Here is a 25,193-nt window from a genome sequence, read left to right on the forward strand (position 1 = left end):
TGGCTGGTAATTGCTAACACATGTGCTACCTCTGTCTCGTTGCAGCAGGCCGAGGGACTTCTGGCGCCTAGACTACTGGGAGGACGATTTAAGACGGCGACGTCGCTGCGTCAGGAACCCCTTTGGATCCAGTCACTCAGAAGCTACGCTCAAAGCTGTGGCTGAACATGGTCAGTCTCATCCACCAGGTTTTTGCCCCCCCCCCACACACCTTCCCCGCTCCCCCGCCTGTTCATTGCACAGCCTTTCTTACTCATTGGTGGTAGCACCAGGTACAAGGCAATAAAAATTAGTCCTCACACTGCAATAAACGATTTATTGTACCACAAAACGGAGGAGAAAAAAAAACACCCACATTTGAATTTCACACACAGGTAATTTCATACACAGCCACCCATTATGCAAAACCGAACTACCGCCTTCGTATTGGCTTGCTTTATTCAGAACATGTTTAACTGAGATGTTGTGGATAACATGACGTATTGAATTTTATTTATTCTTTTTTTTCTTGGCTGCATAACAGTGGCTGATATAAGTGGTAAGTAACATTCACTCAGCCTCATATTTTCTTTTTTTCACCTTTCGAATGAAGGATCACTGTCGGATTTGAACTTTTCATTTCAGGAAAATTTTTAGAGTTGAAATTAAATGTATATAATTTTTCATATTAATCAAACCATCCATTAGGTCATTGTTTGTTTTGGTGGGTTTTTTTTTTTTGCCACCCTTAAAAGATGCCACACCCATTAAGATAGAAGTGTTTGATCACAGGATGAAGGTGATCGGTCAGAACAACTTTGTGTCCAATCACTCAACCCACTAAAGGAGAACACAGACCCCAGCAATGCCAGCAAACCCCCCCCAAACATAATAGAACTTCCTGTGCTAAGACTTTAGCTTTTGCTATTAATTTGTCACTAATATGTGTAAGTCATGTCTAATAGTATTTAACAGTAAACATTGTGCTGGTCCTTCAAGTTTATTAGAATGCTAGCAAAAACACAAATTGGAGTTGAAGAAAGGCCTCAGTTACTGATAATTTTACATGGTCTGGGATAATCAGTTCTGACAGTGAACACCAACAACACTGACTTCTTTTTTCCTTTACCACTAAAATGTAGACCCCCCCCCCCCCATCTTTGTCTGATTACAAGATTAGTTATCAGCTAACAGCAGAGTCTAAGTCACACATTCCTGCAGAAAAAAGTGCATATAATCCTTCATTTTTTGCAAGTATCCAGCTCACCCCTGGCGTTTACATCAAGATTAACCAGCACAATCAATTGCCTTCTCCTAAAAAAAAAAATAAAATAAAAAGAAAGAAAGATGGACATTTCCGAGCCAAAAATGTCCTCAGTGTGTCACCTGCAAAACTACCCTTTAAATGCGTTATCATTCTTAAAGACAAATGGCAGGTGTGACAGGATTCAATAAGAATACGATCTAAAAGCAATAAATGTTTGGGAACCCCGGATCCTGGGAGACCTCTGCTCTGCAGTAATGGCTGCAGTGTGGAGGCAGCTGGGGAACGAGGCCAGAGTCCAGCTGTTTGCTGTTCCTCTGCAGCAATGCTCCAAATTTTTACTTTCTGTTTGAATTCCTCAGTGTTTTCCAGCTAAGTAACGGCAGAGAACAGACATACTCATGCTCTATCGTTGCCTTTTTAAAAAACATTTTTTAGTAGAGTAAAAGACATTCACACGGAATGAGTTCCTTATGTTTTGGTTATTCAGGTATTCGGTCTGGTATTCTGCTATATCTAAAATAATTTCAGCTCATGTGCTCTATACATCCATCACTGGTGGAAGAAGACAAATTCCTGCAAACAATATTTAGTTTCAAAGTCAAGCCTGTGTAAAAATAGCCAGCGGCCAGTTTTGGAAAGACTGCGCTGCCTCCTGAGAGTATACTACCTGGATAAACTATGGGAATATATCATTAAAATAACTCTTTGACAGTGAAGCCTGACGGCATACATTTTCTGATGTAACCTTTTGTCTTGTTTTAGTCGACCCGACATTTGTTACGGAAGTGCAGCTCGGGATGAGAACGCAGGGCTGAGTTTTCAAACAGAGCACAAAGGTCATATCTGGCTGTAATTATATTCATCAGATGCAGAAGGGAAAATGCAGTCTCGCTCCCTAAGAAAATATTTAGCATAAGATCAAGCCTGAATTTACCCTCATTTGCTAGCTACCTGTGGCAGTGCTTTTCACATCTCTCACATAATCAGAAAATTGGAAGCAAAGAGGGGGGAAAAATGCCGTTTTTACTTGTTGATATATTCTAAAAGCATTTTATTTTCCATTAATCATGCTTTGCTCTTAAGATTGGGGAAATATGTGCAAAAAAAAAAAAAAAAGCATTTCTGTGTTAAAGATATAGACAACTGTTATCATTCATACAGTGCCAAGATGATTTCCACAGGAGAGTGTGTGGCTGCCAGTAGGGCTTGAGTAGGCTGTTATGTATTTACAGCTGGAAAGAACCATCTTTTCTAGGGATTGATTTGGTCTGGTCCCGGGCCCGTGTACCAGAGGTGGCAGAGTAAATACCTGAAGACTAATGTCTCTGTTCTGGTAATCAATACTCGCCTCATGACCACACTCCTGGCTACGCTCCCGTTAAAAACAAATTTGTTAATTCTGACAATTTAATTGCCGCGACCATGCATGCCTTGTGTTGTATAAGCAGGTAGTTGAACCTCTCAGCGAGGGAAAAGGGGTCCTGGAAAGAGTGTAACCAGTTGGGATTTATGTACATTTCTGCTCCCTGCGTGATGAGTGATGAGGTTGAAGTGCCGTGGATTTTTTTCTTAATGTGGCACTCCCGCTCCACGCATAGCTTGTAATCACGGCATAATTTAAAAGCATTACAGTGATTAACAAGATGGTAAAAGCCGTGATGTTATAGCTAAAGTTGTGTTATTTTAATTCCTTTTCTTTTCCTTTTTTTTTTTTTTTTTTTAAATTCCCTTTTCTTTTTTTCGTTTTCTTAAAGTTCTTAAAAAAAGAAAAAGTGTGGGGGGGTGGAGAAGTTGTTTCATAAGTATTAGAACAGTTGTAGTTCATTTTAGTTAATTTCATATTGTTGTCACACTCTCTCACACACACACACACACACACACTCTCTGTGGGTTAAATTCCAGGCTGAATGTTTGTACACTAAAGCTGAAGTTCCGTTTCATGAGTTTGTATGCTCCACATAATTCCCACACACACACACACACACACACACACGTCATATTCAAAAAAGAGAAAAAGTTACCTACTTTAAGAACAGGAAGGCTGGGAGGCTGGCACACAGCTTGTCACTTATGTCCACTTTTATGTATCTGGTGATAAGTGATGTAACTTTAGCCAAAATAGCTCCTAATGGACTCACACACACCCACAATATGCTGAGTTGTCGTTATTTGTGTTGCATGTACTTCAGCGAATAGACTAAAGAGCTATTTATAAGCTGTTTGAGGTTTTCATGGCTTGATACTGTGTGTTAGTGCCGTCTTAATATGAGGGGGAGGATAATTGCTGAGCATGCAATGCATAGAAGTTCAAATACATTTCTGTTTTTAAGCTCCTCTGACAAGTCCCCTGTCCACTTGCTTGGTGCGAATACAATGGCATGTGGTACGTATTAGGGGAGCTGGTAGTAATTTCAGTGCTGCTAACTAAAGAATCCTCCAGGGAGGCTTAATTACAGGAAGGCCATTCTAAATATCAGTGAGCTGCATATTTTCCATGACAAGAGATTTTTTAGCCGCGCTCGTCTAGCGGTTTCAAAGTGTACGGCTACACGGCACGGCTGTGCATTTTTAGGAAGTGCAATTGATCTCCACCGCAATCCCAGGTGGTGATGACAAAAAATCCCCTGGATATGCGTTCAGCGACTCGCCGGACTGAACGTGGTTACTTGCAGCTGAGTGCTGGATTAGAACACAAAGTCGTGCACAGAAGCAGTGAAAGCACTCTCTGTATTGCCAGCTATGTTTACAAATGTAGAAGACTTGCCAGCCAGTCTTTGTGTTGTGAACTTGCGTCTGTGGATCTTTACCATGCACCGCTGGGGAAGTACAGGGCTCTGTAAATGTTTGCAGATTTGCAGATTTTTTTTGTCTTTTTAAATAATGTATTTGGAATCTCAAGTTGTGTCAGCTAAAATCAAAACGGGAAGTGTGTGACCATCATTTTGTTTAAATGTGTCTGAAAAGCCTGAGTGTGAAGTTGTGTTTGTTATGCTTCATGGTAAATGGGGGAAAAATCCAGTTAGGGTTGTGTTTGCATTTGGGTTTTGTCTCGTGTTGTTCGTAGCGGTGACTGTCTGAAAATGCAGTGCACGTGAGCGCTGCACTGAACCGCTGAATCGAGGTAAAGACTCAAATGCAAATAGTTGCATTAGGGTAAACACACCATATGCGCACTTCAGTGAAAAAAAGCAAAAAACATAACATCCAGATCATATTAAAAAACTTGCTTTATCTTACTAAAAGGCCTCAGATTGTTCTTCATTTTATAAAACAAATTAATTATGTTCTGAAAATGAAATACAAGATTTTACTTGGAGTTGAACCTTGAAGAAGACTGTTGACAATTGATTTTAATTGATTTTAACAAAGAAACAAACACTTTTATTTTCACTGTGTGATAATGGATACAAATGACTAGTCCACTGTTATTTTTACTGTGTGTAAGGGGATTGCTTATAAGAGCTGTTTTTTCTTTTTTAAAAATGTGCATCAATTTCTTTTTTCTTTTTTTTTTTTAAATCGACTTGATGTGAAAACTTTTGTGTCCTTAAACTCTCATAAAATAAAGTCAGATGCATTCGTGTCGTGTCAATCTACAGTATGAAATACAACCTTGACTTTTATGCTGTAATTACTTCAAATGCAAAATAAGATGGCTCTTTCCCCCTCCTGCTTCCCACTCTAGCATCCGAGGACGATATTCTCAAAGGCAAGCAGTCAATCAGGAGCCAGGCTCTGGGAAATCAAAACTCAGAGAGCGAGGCATCCCTCGACGGAGATGATGACACTCTGTCGTCACTAGAGGACAAGGACCTGGAGAACGTCACAGGTAAAGAAGCAGCTCGTGTTCGCCACCTCCCATACCTGCTCCTTGGTCATTCCCCCACCTCCCTGCTTGTGTTTGTGTCTGTGTTGTAATTTTCCCCCCTGCAGTTCAGACCAAATAAAGAAATGGCGGCACTGTAGTTTGAGTTTTTGCTACATGTGCAACTCTGATTTACTGCATTGAATACGAGGAATCTATACACGAAACAAATCCAAACAGTGTCTTCCTTATCTTCCAAAGCAGGCTGTGATTTTCCAATATGACCTTGGTGTTTTATTATATTGCTGTGCTTCTTTTTACATTCATACTTGAGTAATTTGTGTGTACAGCTCCTTTATAAACAAAGGAAAACCAGCTTTTTAATGAGCATACATCACTTTCTCATAGCACGCTGGAGTGCTAGTGCCACCATGGCATCTTAACTTTCCTGCCTCTGCCAATGGAGGTCTGCTTTACAAACATACTGTACACACACAGGCACACACACAGGCCCAAGCAGCAACTCTACACATTTTTTTTTTAATCTGGCAGTAGCAGCTTACCCCAGGATAGCTCTTTTCAAATGAGGTATTATCTGATTGAAGGAGGGTAGTTTTTCCTTTTGATAAAACTTCAAATTCCCTCCATGTGAGCCTGGTCAGCTATTGCAGCTGCAGAATGAGAATGAGATTCCAGTTCACGATGTTGCCCCACCTCCTTTTTTTTTTAATGTCTGTTATTTAAATAATCTTCATTTAATAGGCCTATTGCCGTGTAATCCGCATATTATGCGCAGCGACAGCGCTCAGCAGACTAAGCTGCAGTAATTGGGCTTAGAGTGCTATAAAAATAATGCATCTGGATGACAATGGGATTAAACACTGAATCCTGTCTAATCGTGTGATTTATCCCGCGAGAAGTGCGTAGAAGTTGTCGGGAGAGGTTTAGCTGTGCTCTTAAGCAGCTGTCTGCTCCAGGTGTAATTGAATGTCTTTGAGTGAACGGAACAAAAAATGTTATTTCAACCCACGGATAACATGTCAGTACTCACGGGGTTCACGACAGGCAAAGGGATGACTATATACATATCTGTTTATTCCATCCGTGTGCGAGAGCGCGAGGGTGCTCGGGGAAATCAAGCCCGCACCTCCGCGGCGCACATCTGCAAATACAATGGCTCATATGCGCAGAGCCGGGCAGAGCTTCCACCCACAGCTCCCCTGAGCCAGGCTCTCATTGTCATACTGGCATAAATTAAGATTGATGAGAGATGAAATACAGCTTCTCCCAGAAGCCACCGATCAATGGATCCTGATGAACAGTCAGTTTTGACAGTTGTGACGCAAAGTAGTATTTTTAATCAGTCATTTTTTTGAGTGTTTTCGGCTTTTTTGCCCCACACCGTTTTATTATATAAAGTAAAAACACGTGTTGGTGAACTTCTATTGTTTCGTGTGTGTTGGTTTTGTCTTAAATTTGCCAATAAAACGCTGATTATTTTAAACAACCGAAGCATTTTGTTTTTTAAAAACATGGCAGCTTTATTGTAAAAGTAATACCGTGGAAGTTGGTTACTGCGCGATTGTGCGTCAGCTTTAAAAGTGGTCAGACGTTAACGTTATCTTTACCGTTTACCATGATTAACTTTCACGAATTAACCAGATCCCTGGTTTGTTTTTAACTTTTCCATCAGGTTGGATTCTTTTGGTTTTCCTTTTTACAGCTTCGCATTAGCGCTCAGTGGTCCCCCAGTTTGACGTTCTCGTTTTGTGACCGGCCTGTGTCTCTGTCCGTCCTCCAGGCCCAGTAAACATGAGCACCAGCGCTCAGCTCGTGGCTCCGGCTGTGGTGGTAAAAGGCACCCTGTCCATCACAGCCTCCGAGCTCTACTTCGAGGTGGATGAAGAGGAGCCCAGCTTCAAGAGCATCGATCCAAAGGTAAGGGACTCAAGCTCCATTGATCATGTTTCTCACGGTCACTTACAGAAGACATGCTTGGATTTCCGATAGGCCCTGCTGGCATCTAAATGTCACACAGAAGCTTGTGTGCTTTTATGTCTGCTTTGTTTTAAAATTAATAAAATATTTTTTTAGTTCATTTGTAAGCTTTTCTAAACATTTGTTAAAGAGGAGACGCGGTTGAAGTTACCATAAGGTTGGATTCCAACTGCGTCTGTGTTTTATTTTCTCTTTACAGTGGTTTCTGGATTCTATGAAACTCATTTTATTTTCCCCTGAAAGTTTTTTAAGTTTAATTTAAAAAATAATCTTTATTGGTAGAACATTGTTATAACAGCTAATTTAGCAATTGTATCATGTAAGTGTGCAGCATTTGTTTCATCACTATAAGAAAAACACAAAAGTTGAAATTGCATTAAATTATGCTCTGATTTGAAAATAAAAATGATTTAAATTTGTTTTAGTAATATTGGTCAGTAAGAGGAGTGCTGACCTACAGGTGGTTGTTTGTTGTCAGTGTATGGTGGGTGTTGGCTAAGACTCTGTAAAATTATCACATTTATTTAAGCGTTATTTTAATAAAATCCACATTTAGTTGGGTGTTGTTTTATATCAGAATGAATATAAATAAATATGGCAATAAAGGTTTCAAATAGTGAAATCAGTTCATTACTAGATTTTTTTTTCTCACTCTGCTGTAGGCCCTTTGCTTGTACCACTGTCCAAACAGAGCACAGATGCTCCCAGACCTACACATTAACACCAGAGCCTGGATTTACATTCATTTAAAAAACAACAATCCAAAAAAATCCAATCCCGTTGAGCTTGGCACTCTTACAATAACTTATGGCCTAAAATGGGCCTTTTAAAAATAAAAAAGTAAAAAAATAAATAAATTGCTAAATCATATTAATCTTTTTTCTGCCTGTGTTTCATCAACTTACATTTTGTCCTGTGATTTATTTTTTTTAAAGCTAAAGTGAAACATATTTGCAAATTTGCCATCTCAGCTGTCCAAAGACGTCCAAACATGAGGCCAAGTTGTAATTTAATTTGCAACATTTTATTAACATTTCTTCTTTAAGTCACATAATGGAAAAAAAAAAATGAACTTGGCACGCTACATTTTCTTCTTTCACTTAACGATTTTTGTGCATATATTTAAATAAAAGTTTCTTCACTTTGTGAAAACATTTAAAGAAGACAACTAAAATTTATTACATTTATTTGAAACTGTACCTTCACTTTCTCTCGGCAGGGGCCCAATTGCTCCATTTATTATTAAACAAAAGTGGGGGTTTTGTTTGTTCGCTTCATTATTTTCTTGCTGATTTTCTTTTCACATTTCTTGGAGACTCTGTTGAAGAATAGTCTTTGAATTTTATCCCAAAAATGTCCTTCGCTGCAGTCTTGACAACCAGTTTATAATTTGTCCAAACTTTTAGCGTTGGTGAGGATTTCCCTCGCTAGTCTCCATGTCTGCTTAGCAGCAACCTCCAGGGCTGAGTGAGGCTTTCCCTGAAACAAGTCCAAGTTTGGCAAGAAGTAGTGGGGACATCTGCGGCATTGCAGACAGGATATGAGTTGCAGCAGGATACCATTGAGTCGGTCTCCGAGGCAAGACTCGTCCCAGTCGGTCTCTCTCGGGTGTTTCTCGCACTCGTACAGCAGCAGGGTCTTCATGTGGTAGTTGTTGAGGGGCTGTCCCGGCAGCTCCAGGTGACGGTCCCTCAGAGTCTTGAGGATGGACAGACACTTCTTCCTGCAGCCTCCCATTAGCAGCCTGTTCTCGGCCTCGCTGAACTGGAGGACCCAGGCGTCGCTCTCTGCGGAGCTCTGCTTCCCCGTTAACGAGTAGCACTCTTTGGAGAGCAGGTTAAAGCCCTCGGCTTTCACTTCTGCTACCCTGTTAGGGCCGGGCCAGGGGATGTGGGGCATGGGCCACTGAGCTGCACTTCTAGGCCAAATCCCAGTGCACTTGAATGCGGGGGTGATTTGCACCACGTACCTCTCCCTGATCCGTAGTTTGACCTCGCTGGTGTCGGCGACCATCTTTACCACGTCACGGTAGCTGCATTTATCCACGGCCTGTGCCACCAGAGTCTGAAATCTTGAGCGGATCTTTCTGGCTGATAGGTAGCCCGAGGCTGTGATGAACTCGACCCACAGCGACATGCTCCTTTTGCGGCCATCGCTCAGCTTCAGCACCGCGCAGCCGGGCAAGGAGCCGTCATCCACAAAGTTGAACACCCCCATCTGGTTAAGGTAAAGCACCACCTCAAACTCATTGGGGGAGATGACCTCCATCCCCTCGTAGCGCGCATCTATCTCACTGAGGGAGCTGATGAAGCGGGGTTCCTGCACTTCCACCTCTTTCAGGACATCGGACACCACTTTACAAACCTCCCTTATAGTCTTCGCAATGGCCGCTTTGCGAGCTTGGCATCTGTCGTTGTAATATTTGTTAAGCTGGTAAACCAGCTTTGCCTGCGTCGCAATCATGTTCGGGCAGAGGTCCGGGCTGTACACCGGAGAGTCGCAGTAATTTGACGGATCCAATGCTTACCGGTAAAGCCAGAGGCAAACGCTCACCGTGCAGGAAAAATGTGTAATCAAAGTTTTTTTTTCTCCTTGCTTTTGCAGCGGATGGACGTCAGTGTGAGGAGGAGGAAACGGATAGGGATGCAACGTAATAGCTTACTAAATATCAGTCCAAGACATGAGCACTTCCAGCACAGCTAAGAAGATTCATATTCAGGTTGTGGGTCACCATCCGTTTCCCGGACTGTAGACGCTAAAGGCTAAAACGCCGCGTATGACCACTCATCTCTTCTTGCTCTTATTCTCTCCTCTGTGCCCCCGCTCACTTTTCGTCCACACTCAGCTTTGAGCTGGATTTGTGTACTTTATGAATGGTTCCTTTAGAAGAGTGAAGGGGGTCGGGCTTCTCCTCCTGCAATCATGTGCAGAGCTGTCAGTGCAGGCAGCCAATCAGAGCTGCCAGAGGCAGACGGTCCTGCAGGAGAGCTCCAGTTCGCTTCGACAGCATCTGGGCACACGGTGCATGCAGTCCAGCGCTCCCCAAGTCGACACAGGAAAACACAAACCTTTAGGTTTATACTTCATATGCCGGTGTAAACTCTCCGCGCCGACAGTAAAACATTTTTTTCCACGACCAGTGCCGCTCCTTTACGCGCAGCTTCTCCTGCATTTTGAGGATTGAGATTTTGAATCTTTAACTTAACAGCTGCTTGCATTCTGCAGATAAGTGCCTCGCTATTTCTCCTAGTTTTTAATTTAACAAGTTTCTTTCTCTATCATTAAAAATAAAAATGCTACTCCGACTTCCAAGGCTCAGTAATCGCAACGTCTATAGGCTTTTGGCTTTTGCGCCACTTTCTTCATAAAAAACTCTTGATCATCGCTGACTTAATTTTTTTTATACTCGGGGTTTTGAGGATTTTGGGCGTATTCTCCATGTTTTGAATTAGACAACTAACACCAGGTATGATCTGCTGGTATTATTTTGTGAAATAAAAGTGAAAATTCTTTTATTCCCTCTTCATCTGAAATCAATCCCAATTCTCCTTACTTTGTGAAAATCGATTTTTTTAATATCACATCCATGGGTCATTTTCTTTTAATTAATTATTATGTATGTTTTTCTTCTTGCTGATTAATGTCCGATCGACACAGTTTTGTCGGTGTATTGTTTGCTGGGATAAATGTGTCCAATGCACCTGCAGCTTCCCCTCTGAAGCTCTTTAGTGACGCGAACGAAACCAAAACGGCCCCAACGACTTTTCCTAAACCTGATGAGCTGTTTAACTAATCAAGTGATCTATTTTTGGGATTGGTTTAGCATCTTTTACACAGCCAGTACACAACATTGTGTCTAGTTAAATAACTTATTCAGCGTGTGTGTGTGTGTGTGTGTGTGTGTGTGCGCGCGCGCGTCTTCCATAACACACACTCACACACCGCCCCTGGCTTGATCGCCGTGAACCCTGATCATATACTGAATAATTTAACTAGAGGTCTTTGCGTAGACATCCCTTTGTCACCGCGTGTTGGAGAACTAAAGAAGCCATTACATCCTCTCACAGACGAGAGGCTGGGGTGTGAGGGCATGTTTAAGCAACATGTAATATTTAGTCCTTTTCTATCCCGTCACGCGTCCAGAGAACGACATTGCGATAATAGTGCGTCTTAAATTTGATTTTAATGAAACATTGGATGAGACTTTCATGTCTTTTAAAAAATTAGTTTAAATATTTGGATTAATTTTATGCAAACATATTTTGACCAAAGCATCTCAGATTAGGCCTAGAATTTTTAAAGACCGCTGTCGATTATTGTGACCTCATTTTCTTGAAATAAAATCAATAATAAGCAGCGATCAGGCATCGTTTTTGAAGCTTCATGTGGAAGGTGTTTCTCGGAGTGGTAGGAGGCAAATAGGTCTTCTGCTGTGGCTGCCACCAATTAATAGAGAAACTGTCGTGCGTTTCATCTGCAACCTGAAGGCTGCAGAGAAAACAAGGTTGCTGGATTTTTGTTCAAAGAGTCAAATATGGAGTTTGCTCCAAGCTTCCTGCAAATGAAATGTAAAAAAACAAAAATAAGAAAAATAAAGGAAACTTTTGACACTTTTTACTAAATTATAGATAAGGCAGAATATTGCTTCATTAATGATTCCCAGGAGCCATCCGCTGATATGAAGTGGCCAAACTATGCAAAAGATACTGAAATAAGACATAAACATTTCAGAAAAGCCTCAGATTAATGAGCCAACCTTCACAGTTGCCACATTTTCTGGACTTTATCATGTTGCGTTTTCCACAAGTGATAATTTTGAGAAGTGTGAAGTTAGTCATGATGTGTAATTTTTTAGCTATATTGTAAAAGACGTTTGAGACCTTTTTAGTATTTGAGCTCAAACTAGATGTGTTTCTCACACACACACACACACACACACACACACACACACACACACACACACACACACACACACACACACACACACACACTTTTGATATACTGCTTTTGCCTCCTGTGCAAACAGCACATTTTGCTTCATTTAGGTGTAGCAATAAGTGCTAAAACCCCCCTACATTTAATTTCATTAAATTCTATGAGTGAGTTTTTATCTTTATTAATAATAACCTAGCAGGACCCCCCCCCACCCCCCACCCCAACCCCCATAGATAATAGCACAGAGTTTTAGTGTCGGATTAACTTTCCTCACCAAGAAAACATTCAAGGGGAAGTGTTGCTGGTGCGTCGTGACATTTTATTTTGGCTTCCAAACATAGATTTATTGTGAAATACTGCTGATAAAAATACTAAACTGATATTCGCCAGGTCTTCCCTCAAGCGGCCGTTATCCTAATGTGGCTTTGGAATTTAGTAAAAGATGAAATAAGTGAGAAAAAATGTCTGGCTGTGTGATTTCAGGATGACTGTTTATTATCAAGCTCGCAGCTCCGGAGAGATTAATCGGCTCTACTTGGAGAGCAAGTGTCCAAATATTATGAAGGAGATGCTAAGCCTAGTTAATGAAATATACGGTGACACAAATGTACAGTTTTATATAGACGCTAGGGATCTTTTCGGGCCCACTTATCACACCACGCGTTCCTGAGCCGCTGTGTTCTATTATATTATATTATATATTCTATTATAGAATGGATACCTCGTGTAGGATTAATAAAATCGTTTTTTCAGCCGAAGTGCAAAGGTCAGCCATATGTCAGAATAGGGGCGTCATTATATTTCAGCTTACTACATGTCCATCGAAGTTTGGAAAACAGAAACACAGTCAGCACATGTTGGAGCAGAGATTTTAGAATTTTCTTTGCTTTTTTAACACTCCTCATAGTTTCTTTCATATATACTGTTATATATATATATATATATATATATGAACGGCAAATGCCGACTGTTTGTACTTCATTTACCCCACTCAGTCACTCATACGTTTTTCTGTACATCTCTGGAAAACATTCAGCGTTCCTTGAAGGTTTTCTCATTTCTGAGTGTAGAGAAGATCCTGTCAAAGAGCTCTTTGATCCAAGCCTGCACGACTCCACAGCCATCCCCTCGTAAGCACAAAACTGACTGCACAAATATCTGCCAGCTGATGAGTAACTAGACAAAAACACGCATCCCCCCCCTCTCTGTTCTTGCTTTGAGTTTTCCATTTTCACACAATTATCGCCTCTTTTTCCAGATTGCACAAACTACAATATTTGTATACCTTAGTTTAAAATTGGTATCAAAGCCTCAAAGATACATTTGGTTCCTTATCAGGTGGGAGTTGGGTGGGACTGTGATAATTTGATTATTTGGTTCATCTACTTGTTTAATAGTTAGTCTCAATAATCAGTACTAAAGTAAACTGAGAGTCGAGTTGCACTCATTAACACTGATCTCCTTTCTTGCTTTGTACTTTGAAGTGAGGGGTGTAGTAGCACTGCTGCCAGTTTTAGGTAATTCCTTTTTTTCTGCTCTCTTTATTTCTCTGGAAACATGATAGGTCCAGGGAAAGTGACTCATTGCCTCCCAACACACACACACACACACACACACACACACACACACACACACACACACACACACACACACACACACACACACACACACACACACACACACACAGAGCACACGAGTAACATCCGCACACGTGTGAACCGAGAGAGTAAATTTTGATGTTCTTGTTCACACGTTTTGTTGCCGTTTCCCGTACCCGTATGGAGCCAGCTGCTAGCGCCATAGAGAGCTCAAAGAAAATCATCGCAGGCATCTAATTGCCTGGCAGGCCTCTGCATCTGCTCGGCAGATAGCAGAACTGATGAAGTCGCGGAGCAGAGCAGATGTGCGTTTGCCTGTGTATGTGTGTGTTTAACAGCACCCTCTCTGCGTTTAGACACCAGCCATCAATATTGCATGCAGAGTTATTGTTGCAGAGCCTCTCCTGGAGACTGCTAATATCGCATGTATGAGGAAGTGAAATCCGCTCTGCCCCCCAGCTGATTGGTTAAAGGGAATATCTGCAAAAGCTTGATTGGATGGCGTTTGTAACCCTTCCTAGTGCTGTTTGAGCGTGCTCCATGCTATCGTACTGTGTTTGGAGTTTGCAGTGTTAACAGCTGAATAAAGTAAAGGGTGAAAATACTGAAGGGGGCGTTGCAGGAGCTGCAAACATTGAAATATGTTTATGCTTTCCATTGATCATTAAAGTGCTTGAAGATGAGATTTTGTTTTTATTTTTATTTTAATTTTTTTACAGATTGAGGATGGTTATCAACTTGTGTACTGTGACTTGGTATATTTACGAAATCAGAACTGTGACACAGCATTTGTAAAGAAATTGATGGCAGAGATGTAAACGATTAATCCCTTGCTGGACCAGACAGATTTACAAAGTATTGCACATTATTCAACATCAAAATACCTTCACTCGAATTTATTTGGTTTATATGCCTCATATGAAGTCATCAGTTTATCTGTACGCAAACTGCTACAAAAATACCCCTAAAATTTTCACACAAAGTCACAAAGTCTCCAAAATATTTCTTCCAAAAGAAAAAAAAAAACAGAGATGGAAAACATTTGAAAGAATGTCAATAGTTTTGTCAGTGTCCAGCCTTGCACTACGCAATAATAAAATCCCCACTGAGAAGACATTGGTAACTCTAATTAGCGGGGTGGTGACGGCTACCCAGGGTTGGTTCAAACAGTTGAATGAAGGACCATTCAGTCAAGGAAAACCACCCTGGTGTGTTATGTAGCAACCAGTCCCATATCGTTAAGCTCTCCCAAAGTGTCAGACTGCAGGGATCACCCCCCTCCACCCCCTTGGCTGCTTGCTCCACCAAACCCTCGTGGTCGCCAGGGACGACCTTTGGCTGGAGCTGCCAATCACAAAGAGCCATGGCAGCCAGAGGTCTCTGAGAGAGGAGCCTATTGATTTTCCAGTTAGAGCCTAAGTAGTGTGTGCTATAGGACTAACGGACAGCCCAAGCAGGTATGTCATTATCAATGAGTCCAAGGAAAGAGATCCTTTCACTCATTCATATTGGCCTCTCACTGTCTCTCCTTCATACTGTTCCACTCTATTGGTTGGAGCACATCCTGAGATGGTCAATAAATCGCTCAGCCACACTATGGCAACGACTAGTAGAGCGAAGGGTTAGGCTGACCTTTCTCTTTCTAGTCCTTCACTTTCCTTCACTCTTTTGCATTCTGCCCGGTTCTCAGGTGCAGTAATTACAGTAGGTGGAAGTCATGAAGTGTTTCCTTAACAAAGACAGATTTCACAAGCGTGAAATGATTTTCTCTGTCTTTAAATTCCCAACATCCACGGCCAGTTTACTGTCAAGAATCAGGCTCCTTCTTCCCAGCCCACTTTGGATCATCCAGTCATTGGGAAATCTAATAATCTAAATGCTCAGTTTAAGTCAAGTTACCGCACAGATTTGGGAACTTGTCAACAAAAATACATATGCGGGAAATCTGGAATTATTTAAGCCAACTATAGGAGATAACACCAAATTAAGGTTTCTGAACTGTATTTCTGTTTGCCCAGTAGGAGGTGAAGCACCCTTGCATGCTGATACTGGGTCTCCAACCACATGGACTGTTGTGTACAGTCCCTCACATCCAGCTGAATAAGGCTATGTCACTGATGATTAATGAACTTGAAGTCTTCAGTAGACATATCGAGACATCGACCCTTCATTCAGAATCTGACCCTTTGCATATATTAAACCTGCAATTATTATTAGACATCTTTGAGATTTTGGCCATTATCTGATTATTGTTTCTTTTGTTAGATGTATTGATTTTACTGTTGGCCCAACACTGGTCCAGACTGAAATATCTCATCAGGTTTTTGTGTTGTTTATTTTACAAACACTCATATCAGGTTTAAACCTCATGACTCTGGTGATGCTTCGACTTTCCTTTAGTGTCACCAACCTGTTCCTTTGATTTTTTTTTCATGTTATATTTATAACTTAGGAGGTTAAAACTTAAAACTTTAAGACCCAAACTCTTCCACGACATGCATTTTTAATTTCTCTTTGATATTTGGTCACATTGGGGCCCGATGGATGTAAAAACAAAGAATTATCAGATTTTTTTTTTTTTTTTACCTTATTTTTGTTTTTAAGAAAAATAAGAGCCACATATGAGGATATTTGTTTAAATTTTTGATAGAACAGTAGCAGTATAATGTCCTCGTAAGTGGATATCAGGCCCAGGTAGAGCAAAATTGAGTATTTTAGTCTACATAACCCAAAATGTGATGTCCACATATGTGGATGCCAGGTCCTAGGAGGTTAAACTATTTTTCTTTCATTGTTTTATTCAGCTTCTGCTGTGTTTTCTGTGCTCTTGCAGCGTTTTTCTATTTGCTGGTGTTTTCTGAGGTTGACAGGTAAAATGCACTTGAAACTGCACTTGAAATCTCAGAGCCACAATCAGAATGTCTGCTTCCCTTTCTCTCCAAAATCTGTCCAAAACGTTGGTTTGAGAGTAGTGAGAGTAGCATTCATTGCTAAATTACGCTCATTATATGCTCATCATACTAAAATGATAGTTTTTAGCATGTTTACATTAGAATTAAACACTGCTTTGCTAAAAAACCTCTTCAGAGCAGCTTGTGTGGCTCCTAGATTTGTAGTCTTGTTTTCAGCGTTTTTCTACCAGTGTTATAATCCAATTAAAACATCCAGGTATATTGCACATAATAAAAATTTATCATTCAGCTCGCTTTTTGAATTTGTTTTAGTACAGTCAAAGCATTTTTGTGTTTTTGTTGTAACCCTTGCAATGCGATGTAAAGCGTGACTCCTGTGAAAAACAGGCCGACGATGCATCTGTGCAGCAAATGGTAACCAGGTAGGACAGGTCAGGGAAAGACAATTGCCACATAGGTAATCACGTAAAGAACCATTAGACAGTCTCATCTCACCACATAATGATGACTAATGCCTCCTTGCGCTTACACGCACACACAAACACACACACACAGGCAGGCGCTCTAAACAACCTCCTTCACAAACACGCTCAGCCTCTCTGTTTGTGACCTGACTTTGGACCTTAACACATCCACAGACCACTGTGGCCATTTTGACCTGGCTCACACTTAACCAAGCATCTCCAGACAAAGAGCTACCCCCTCCTTTTTTTTGCACCTGAGCCTAGCCCCTCCATCATGCTCCATCTCTGGGCTTGACTCGACCAGTCAGGGGGCAGGTGCCTCCCCCTCCCCTCCTTTGATTGATCCCCTCTCTCCATCATTTATTCCCTTCGTCTGCCTCTGACACACACGTCAAAGGCAACGCACCAGCCTGATGGATAGGCCTGTTTATGGATGCCAGTCTGCCTGGTAGGCTACTGATATTACAATCAGCACCTGTGTACCTGCTGTTCTCACGAGCCTCTGCTATTCAGTTGAGGTCAGAGAGGCACGCGGCTTTGATTGAAAGATCGATGTCCAGCCGTGCTGATTGGAAATTGGCATTGTAAATGTGCTCTCGGTTTGTCAGAAAGCTCTCTGCTGCATATCAAAAGTTAAAACGAGATCCATGGATCATAGAAGCAAGTAGCTATTTATGTTAAGTCTCCATTTTTTTTTGGTTACCTTACAAATGCAAAGGTAAAATTGCTTGACATCAACATAACGCATGTTTTTAATTTTCGAAAAAGTCAAGAACAGGTTGCTTTATTTGTGCGACCTCATAACACTGATGCACAATCTGTGTAAAGACATCTTGTGTGCCAGAGAACAGAATGTTAAGTTCTTGTACTTCTATTCTCATCATGGTTAATGACCTATTCAGTGTGGTTTAAACGGCACAGCCAGAGGGATGCTCTGGAGATTACTCACTCATCCAAGACTCCATTTCTAGTGGAAGAGTAAAGTGGATTTGTGGAATATAATATAACAACAATACAAAACAATTCAAACACAGACAGTGTTGAATAAAATCAAACCCTAATCGTGAATCAGATTTGGGTTTAACTTAACATCTTCATCAATAAACATGTTTGTTTTACACCACAGATCTTTGATTTTTTTTTTTTAGTGGTTCATGTTAGATCAGCAATCCCCGTCGTTTTTCAGCCTCCATGGTAGAATAAAAAGCTGAAGCTAACTGAAAATTGAACTTGTACGTATGAAACTTCTGTATAAAATTATTTATTTTGTCCTTCAAGGACCATAACTTAATATTTGTAGATTGAGTGGGTCAGTTTGTTTGTGCAACGCTTATACTTTGGGGGTTTTTTTTCTCCTCTTTGTTGCTATTTTGCTGGTCACACCTTTGTTTGATGCTACTGCTCATATGTGCATTATTTGCAGATGAAGCTAACATGCATTTTCAGCAGTTCTCTTGCAGACCTAGCTCTACTCTACCTGCCCATTAACACGCTGCATGCAGATCAGATCAGAAACGGCTTTTTATGCTTATCAGGTGCTTGGAGTATTATTCATAATTGAAGCTTATGATACCCTGTGAGCTCGATATGCAAAGAAGAAACCTTAGCTTAAGCGTTGGCTTAGAACAGTCAAGTTTCAGTATTTAAACTAGCGTCTAATGCCCTGTGTTCTGAGTCAGCAATGGGATAACACCCCGTGTGCACACGTAATTGAAGACGGTTGTTGATTCAGTTTCTGTCATTCCAAGTGTAGCTGAAAGTGCTTGTCACTGATAAATTTGGAGCACCAATTGAGTCACATACAAATATTTTAACTCTCCACAACATTTTTCTTTCTCCACTAAAAAGGCCTTTTCTCTTCTTCATCTATCCTTTCGGACAACCCACCCAAAATTCCCCAAGAGGGGGTGTACTTTTCACCCTACACCCACTTAAGCTGCTGACAATAGCTGGATTAGAGACGAATTTATTCAGCAAAGCCTCACACATTCCCCCCAAAAAGCCTATCCTTCATTAAATGGCAAAATGGGAGACTGAAGGAAAGCGGGGAGAATGCGATAGGAGCCGGTCGGTGATCTTAACCTGTCTGATGTTTGCTATGGCAGCTTATAGGAGAGCAGAGGTCCAGCAGCATTTAGTCCTAAAGAGCTCCTGTGCTTTAGCGGAGGCTCCGGGCTGTCTCCCTGATTTTTCCGAGTGTCAGTGAAAAGCGTATACATTCTTTTCCAGCTTTCCCTGATGTGCTAGCATTTACTGATGCGCTTGACAAATCCAGGAATGTATAGAAGCTCTTTCATGTCCCGTCCATGTCAACAGGTGCTCAGCAATATCAGAAAGGCCTTACATTTAGCCATAGTGCTAGGTGTGCATTCTATATGAACTTCTTTGTTACACAATTCTAGTAAATTATCTTAATTTTCTTTGACTTTTTTCATAACATGCTCTAGAGATTCTGTATTTGTTGCACCCAGTTTCGCAGCCCTTTTCTCTTCACTTATCCATCCTTTGTTACCCATCACCTTTGAGCCCTTTGTGGCCTCAGTCCAGCCTGCGATGGAGTGAAAAGGAAGCACTGATGTTCAATATATCAGCATAAAATTTCCATTTTATGTTCTTTGCCATTCTTAAAGGAAAACTGTAATTTACTAAAATCCTTAGCAGTCTGGTGTTAAAGGCTTTATCTATCTTTTACTAAGGCTTTGACTTATAGTTTCTGTTGGGGCTTGTGTTATGTATATACCTGCTACTGCCATCATAAGTGATAATTAATACCACTTTGGTATCTTATTACATGTTGGGGCACCTAAGGCTTTTGTCCTCATAGCTTATGCCCAAGGTAGAATTTTTAATGATTTAATGCACTGAAGTCTTTAATTCACCACCAATTAACCCCAAGACCACTGCAGCATTTCCCTAAATCTACACAAGACTCTTTTTTTTTTTTTTTTTTTTTGTCTCCCACTTCAAAAAGGCCAAGCAGGCGAAGATAGAAAAAAGGCTAACCTGTTAGCAAACAGTGAAAAGGTCTGAAAAAAGGGGGGAGTTAATCCTTATTAGGCTAAATTCAGACTAAGTGGCCCCAAAGATCCTTTCAAAGGGGACTTTCTTTCAGGGAGCAAAACTCTTGCTGGGTGACGTTTGGAGTTGAATACTTTGAGTCTTTAGGCTTCATAACCCTACACATGCTGCAAGCTGGGCCTGTTTATTTAGCTTCAGTTCTCACTTTCCAGCACAGCTTCTTAGCTGTGTTTATTTTTTTTCTGACCTTGTAGTTTGTTTTACTCCCCTCAAGGCAAATAGAACGTTATGTGTGACCAGTGATTACACATTACACTAGTTACACAGCTGTAGAACAACTGGGATTATCAGTTCGTTTTGGGCTAGCTGTTCCTGCAGCATGATGACAGGATGTCTAATATTCAACACTGACTTTCATATCACTCTTTCTTTTAGATGCTCTCTAGTTTTAATGGATAATATATTTGCTCCTTTTTAAATATACCTATTAAGTTTGTGGAAAAAATGTGGATACTCTTAACTTGCTTAGATGGGAAGATTGATACCACTCTGTCCTCTGTGGTAAATGCGAAGAATAGAATAGAAATCAGTCAAATAATTCTATTAATTTAACCCAAAGAAACATTAGTTTTGTTAAACTGACTCTTGATTACTTCAGTAGCTAAGTGTTCTATATTATTTGCATATTCAGATGCACTTTCTCTTAAATTCTGTGGAGAACATGGATAAGTTGAGGTAGAGTCATGTTTTTTGCCATTTTGTTAAAGCACTTGCTTTCAAAGCCACAAAGGCTTGAGGACAACTGCTGGAGTGTGAAAGAGGAGTCATGTGGCTGCTCTTAAGGTCACATGATCGAGCGTTCCTGTGTTGAGCATTGCTTTCCTCTTAAAAGCTTTGCCTACTTTATTCCAAATGCAACCTCCAAACACCTACTCGCCAAAAAGAAAACAAAACACCGTTTTAACCTGCAGTGAGTCACGAGCTTGTGCATGTTTTCGTGAAGCCTTACACTCAAACTGTGCGGATCTGTGTGGCTCATTCTTTTTCCATCGTGGTACTCTCGGTCCATCAGTCTCCCTTCCTCTATCTTTTTTTTTTTTTTTTTGCTATCACTCAATCTCAAAAGCAAAATCTGTCTTAATTGGCTCCAGAGGGCTCGGGGAGGCTTTGTGTCAACGCTGATGAGGGTCCTGATTGGTCCAGAGGCACAGGCAGCCAACAGACCCTTGTTAGTGTGTCGGGGCCCTTTGCTTGCTCGTTAGTCCGATGAACTCATTTACTGATGGGGGGGTGACACGGCCTCGTTTACCAGTGTGGAACAGAGAAAGGTGTGTGTGTGTTGGTCAGAGGGGGCGGGGGTTAAAGCGAACAGGGAGGGTAAAGAACCGAGTAGAGGGGAATATAACTGAACTTACAAGGTGCATACGCAGAAATACTACGAGTATGGAAAAGCCATCAAATGCCGATTTATGTTTCTCTTCATTTTCTTTCTTATTTGATGCAGCAGTGAAAAAATAAAAACCCGCTGCAAGTGACTCGGTTCACTGAAACTGTTTATTGCAGATTGCTTGATTCTGTGGTCAGTCAAGTGGAAACAGTCACAAACAGCATGGGACTTGGAAGTCTTTTTAAGACATCTAAGGAATCTGTAGCCTCAGTCCCTTGTTTGCATGCACATTTTTTTCTTCATTTTTTATGAATTCTATTCAAGTTCTTGCAGTATTGCTTGTCCCTCGTCTGCGTTTTGATGTTGATGGATCACCTCTCTTCCTCCCGCTCATTAATTTCATCACCTTATCTCCCACACCACTTCATTTGACCAAAAGGTAATAATAAATCCCTCATCCATTATCCTTTAACTGAGGCACCCATGTGGAAATACTTAATAAGAGGCAACAAATTGAACTTCAATCACCTCTTTTTTTTCCCCTTTGAGGATGTATAGTAGATTAAACCGAACATGCAAATATGCTTCCGCCATTCATCAAACACTGTTTATGTGCAATTCTGAAACCTTTATTTCCTAAAACACCACAATTGGTATTCAAAGGATATTTTATTTGTATTTTTTCACATGTTATGACAAATAAGGATCATTGGTTGCTGGCAGTGGCTTCTCTCCTCTTCAACTCTAGGGTCTTATCAGCCCAAAAACACACACCCACTCAGCCGGCCTGACTGCAAAGGCAGCTGAGAGCCTCATCTATCTTGAACCACGTTGCTGATAGTTGCTCCTCTGCTCTCTTAACTCTTCTTTAATCCAGTACAGTTTCCGTTTAATCCATTAGCATCCCTGTGTTTGGCTTTACCTCTGTTTCTAAAGATGCTCTGGTTGGTAAGAGGGGTGGATGCGAGGGGTGATGAAGAGGATTCGCTGGCACAGACTGTCTGTGAGATTCAGTGGTGACAGCTTTTGTGCATGTGCGTGTGTGTGTGTGTGTGTGTGTGTGTGTGTGTGTGTGTGGTTACACACCATAGCCACAGTCACCCGACCCCTCTTCATGTGTCCCTCTTCATTCCGCAGTCTTTTGGGCATCTGACAAAGACAAACGACAGTGCTTCAGAAATGAGCCGCAGCCCGCTGCACAAACAGGTTGAACAAGGAAGAGGGAGAGATGGAGAGAAGGCAATGCAATCAAGACCGGTTCTTTTGTTTTCTGTTTGGCTGTGTCCTCTCGCGTGACGCCGTGAAATTGATCTCGGAGTGCTCCAAACCTGTGCCCGTGGATATCGTTCCACTTGAAATGAAACCTCAAAGAAACAGCTTCTGTCAACGATCAGCTCCTGATCAATTTGATGCTGCCGCAATAATAATATATTGTTTCATTATTAATATTATCACTTTAAAACCAGACATTCAGTAGATGGTAAACCAGAGATGGTGTAATTAAATTGCGATTCAAGACTGTAATAGTCTGAAATCTCTATTATTTTCCCTTGTGCTGTAACTGTAGCATTCCCGTCTCTTTAAAGCTTCCACTACTATATATTACAGATGAAGCTGATGCACCCATAACTCCAGCATGGACAATAACCTCCACACCAATGTAATTTGTCCAGATGTGGTCAGAACAGCTCGAGCATTACGACACAGATAGTTCGTCATACTCGTTGTCACACACTCTGCTTTTTCATCTGCAAGGGAGAGGGCGCTGCCGATCGGGATGCTGATCTTGGAGAGCAGCACACTGTTTACAGCTGAGTTCCAGGAGATCCATCAGTCTAGTGAAATATATCTGGGTGCCTTCACTTGTGTCATATCTTTCTATCAGCTGAGAGTTGGCAGCTTCATTAGTTTATCACTGGGCATCTATGTAAAACCACTCTTTAGTTGTGAATAGTTATATGTCAAGCTTTCACTTATTAAACATCTGAAGACTGGAATCTCTTTTCTGATCTGATGGAAGAACAGAAAAAAACCGTCTTTCCTTCTGTAGTGTTTCGACATGATCACCTTATTGTCACGTTTGTAAATAGAGGAAACGATGAAAACCAGTAGATTTTGTTTGTCATCAAAATTCAAACATCTCAGCTAGCAAAAGTGATCACAACTTATGTCCCCATTTTGCTGATGAATTAGTAGCCAACAAATCTGAAAGTGCAATTGTTGACCTGGATTTAATATGAGCATGCCTCAGAGAATACTGCACGCATAGTATATCCACTGTTTTAAATGCATTAAAGATTCCGTTGAGCTTATCTTTGTGCTAATTTGATAATAAAATAAATGTTTAGGTTTTTTTCTTTGGGCATTGAACCTTGGTGCTACCCTTTTCTTTGTCTGCTCCTGCTTATTTTTAAAACAATGCCATTCCTTCTTTGGTTCGTTGTACCTGGTGCACAATAAACTTAATGTTGGTGGAAGTAATGAAATCTGTGCCCAACATCTCTAGAGCTGACTGAATACAATGGTTTGTCTTTATAATAATAATAATAAATATCAAAGCCAAAGTGTAAGGACAGCTCATTTTGTAAGGCTGGTTAGTTTACAAATAGGGAAAAAGCTTTTTTTTTTTTTTTTCCCCAATGCCAAAAAATTATTTTTTGAATTAAATATGTTGAAGATTAAGAAAAATTCTTTATAAAATTTATCATCAAGATGTTATTGAACTTAAGAGCTAATATTGTGTTACACTGTATTTATTTACAACAAACAAACAAAAAAGTCTTGGAAATGGGTTTGGCTTTAGGCTGGCTGTGACTGGTTAAATCATCTGAAGCTGCCTTGAGAGAGATGGGAGGCAGGAGGATGCGGTGCTGGCTAGCTTCTCCAGGCCACTAATCCACATTTAATTGAACTCCAGAGACTTTGAAGTGAGTCTGTGATGCAGGCAGGTCTTATTCCTCAGAGAGACAGCGAGGGAAGCGCTCCTTAGCTGAAGGCCTCAGCTGGTCCTCTTCTCTGTCCCCTTGCCTTTAATGAGCTCCTTCAGCTTAACACTAAGCCCAGCGTGCCGGCTCAAATTTGAATACTTTTGATTAATAAGATGCTGCAAAATCATATCTTAACAACATGAAGTGCTCCTTTTACCTTTCTGCCTTGTAACAGCGGGCACCTTTGAAACCAAAAGCAGAGGTTGAAATAAAAACCTAGTTAACAAAGCACTGCTAAGTAGGTTAGTAGCCAACCTAAGTGCTGGATTAGTATGAGGACAAATCACAGGGGCAGGGCTAAGCATGCGGGTCTGTCAGGAGCTGTGACAGCCGTCAGAACAAGTCACTCTGACAGCCACCGCGGTCTCCATGGGGACAGATTAAGCTCAGTTCATCGAAGCATTTTTAAATGTGGAGCTTAGTAACATAATATCGTCTGACCTCCGTGTCAGTTACCTCCGAGGAAATGCAGAGACCAGTTGTAATCAGATGTTTTGCATAAAATAGCTTCTTGTCACAGCAAACTGTCACTTAATAGATGATCTTTTAGTGAACAGAACATTTCCTTCACAGCGTCCGGCTGAATAGCGCCCATTCTCTCGCTAAAGGAATCTCTTTTTCATTGAGGCTGATCAATATAAGACATTAATCGTGCTCTTCGAGCCGTCACGCCATCACTGTGAAAAATGAACTAACCCGGCCCTCTGGTCTGTTCGCCTTCCTTCTTCCCTTCTCTTCTTCTTTTTTCCTTTTCTTTTAATTTTTAATTTTTAATTTCCATTGCTCGCTCTGTTTTCATTATTTAATTGGAATCCACATCTCTCTGGTTTCTCTTTCGTGTTT

General features: G+C 41.0%; 2 protein-coding genes across 2 annotated transcripts in view; one reads left to right on the forward strand and one right to left on the reverse strand.

The window, feature by feature from the left end:
• lrba (LPS responsive beige-like anchor protein) overlaps nucleotides 1-25,193 on the forward strand; it is a 178,107-nt gene that overhangs the window by 103,839 nt on the left and 49,075 nt on the right. The window contains 4 exon segments of the mRNA XM_040023850.1: nucleotides 46-170; nucleotides 524-538; nucleotides 4,932-5,075; nucleotides 6,853-6,989. Of these exon segments, the coding sequence (XP_039879784.1) occupies nucleotides 46-170; nucleotides 524-538; nucleotides 4,932-5,075; nucleotides 6,853-6,989 (421 nt within the window).
• Nucleotides 7,368-10,031, reverse strand: mab21l2 (mab-21-like 2). The gene has a single exon (XM_040023858.1). The coding sequence runs from the start codon at nucleotides 9,510-9,512 to the stop codon at nucleotides 8,433-8,435; it is 1,080 nt and encodes a 359-aa protein (XP_039879792.1). The 5' UTR covers nucleotides 9,513-10,031; the 3' UTR covers nucleotides 7,368-8,432.

The sequence above is a fragment of the Simochromis diagramma genome, unplaced genomic scaffold (genome assembly GCF_900408965.1).
Source record: "Simochromis diagramma unplaced genomic scaffold, fSimDia1.1 OVJJ01000302.1, whole genome shotgun sequence".
Lineage (NCBI taxonomy): Eukaryota > Metazoa > Chordata > Actinopteri > Cichliformes > Cichlidae > Simochromis > Simochromis diagramma.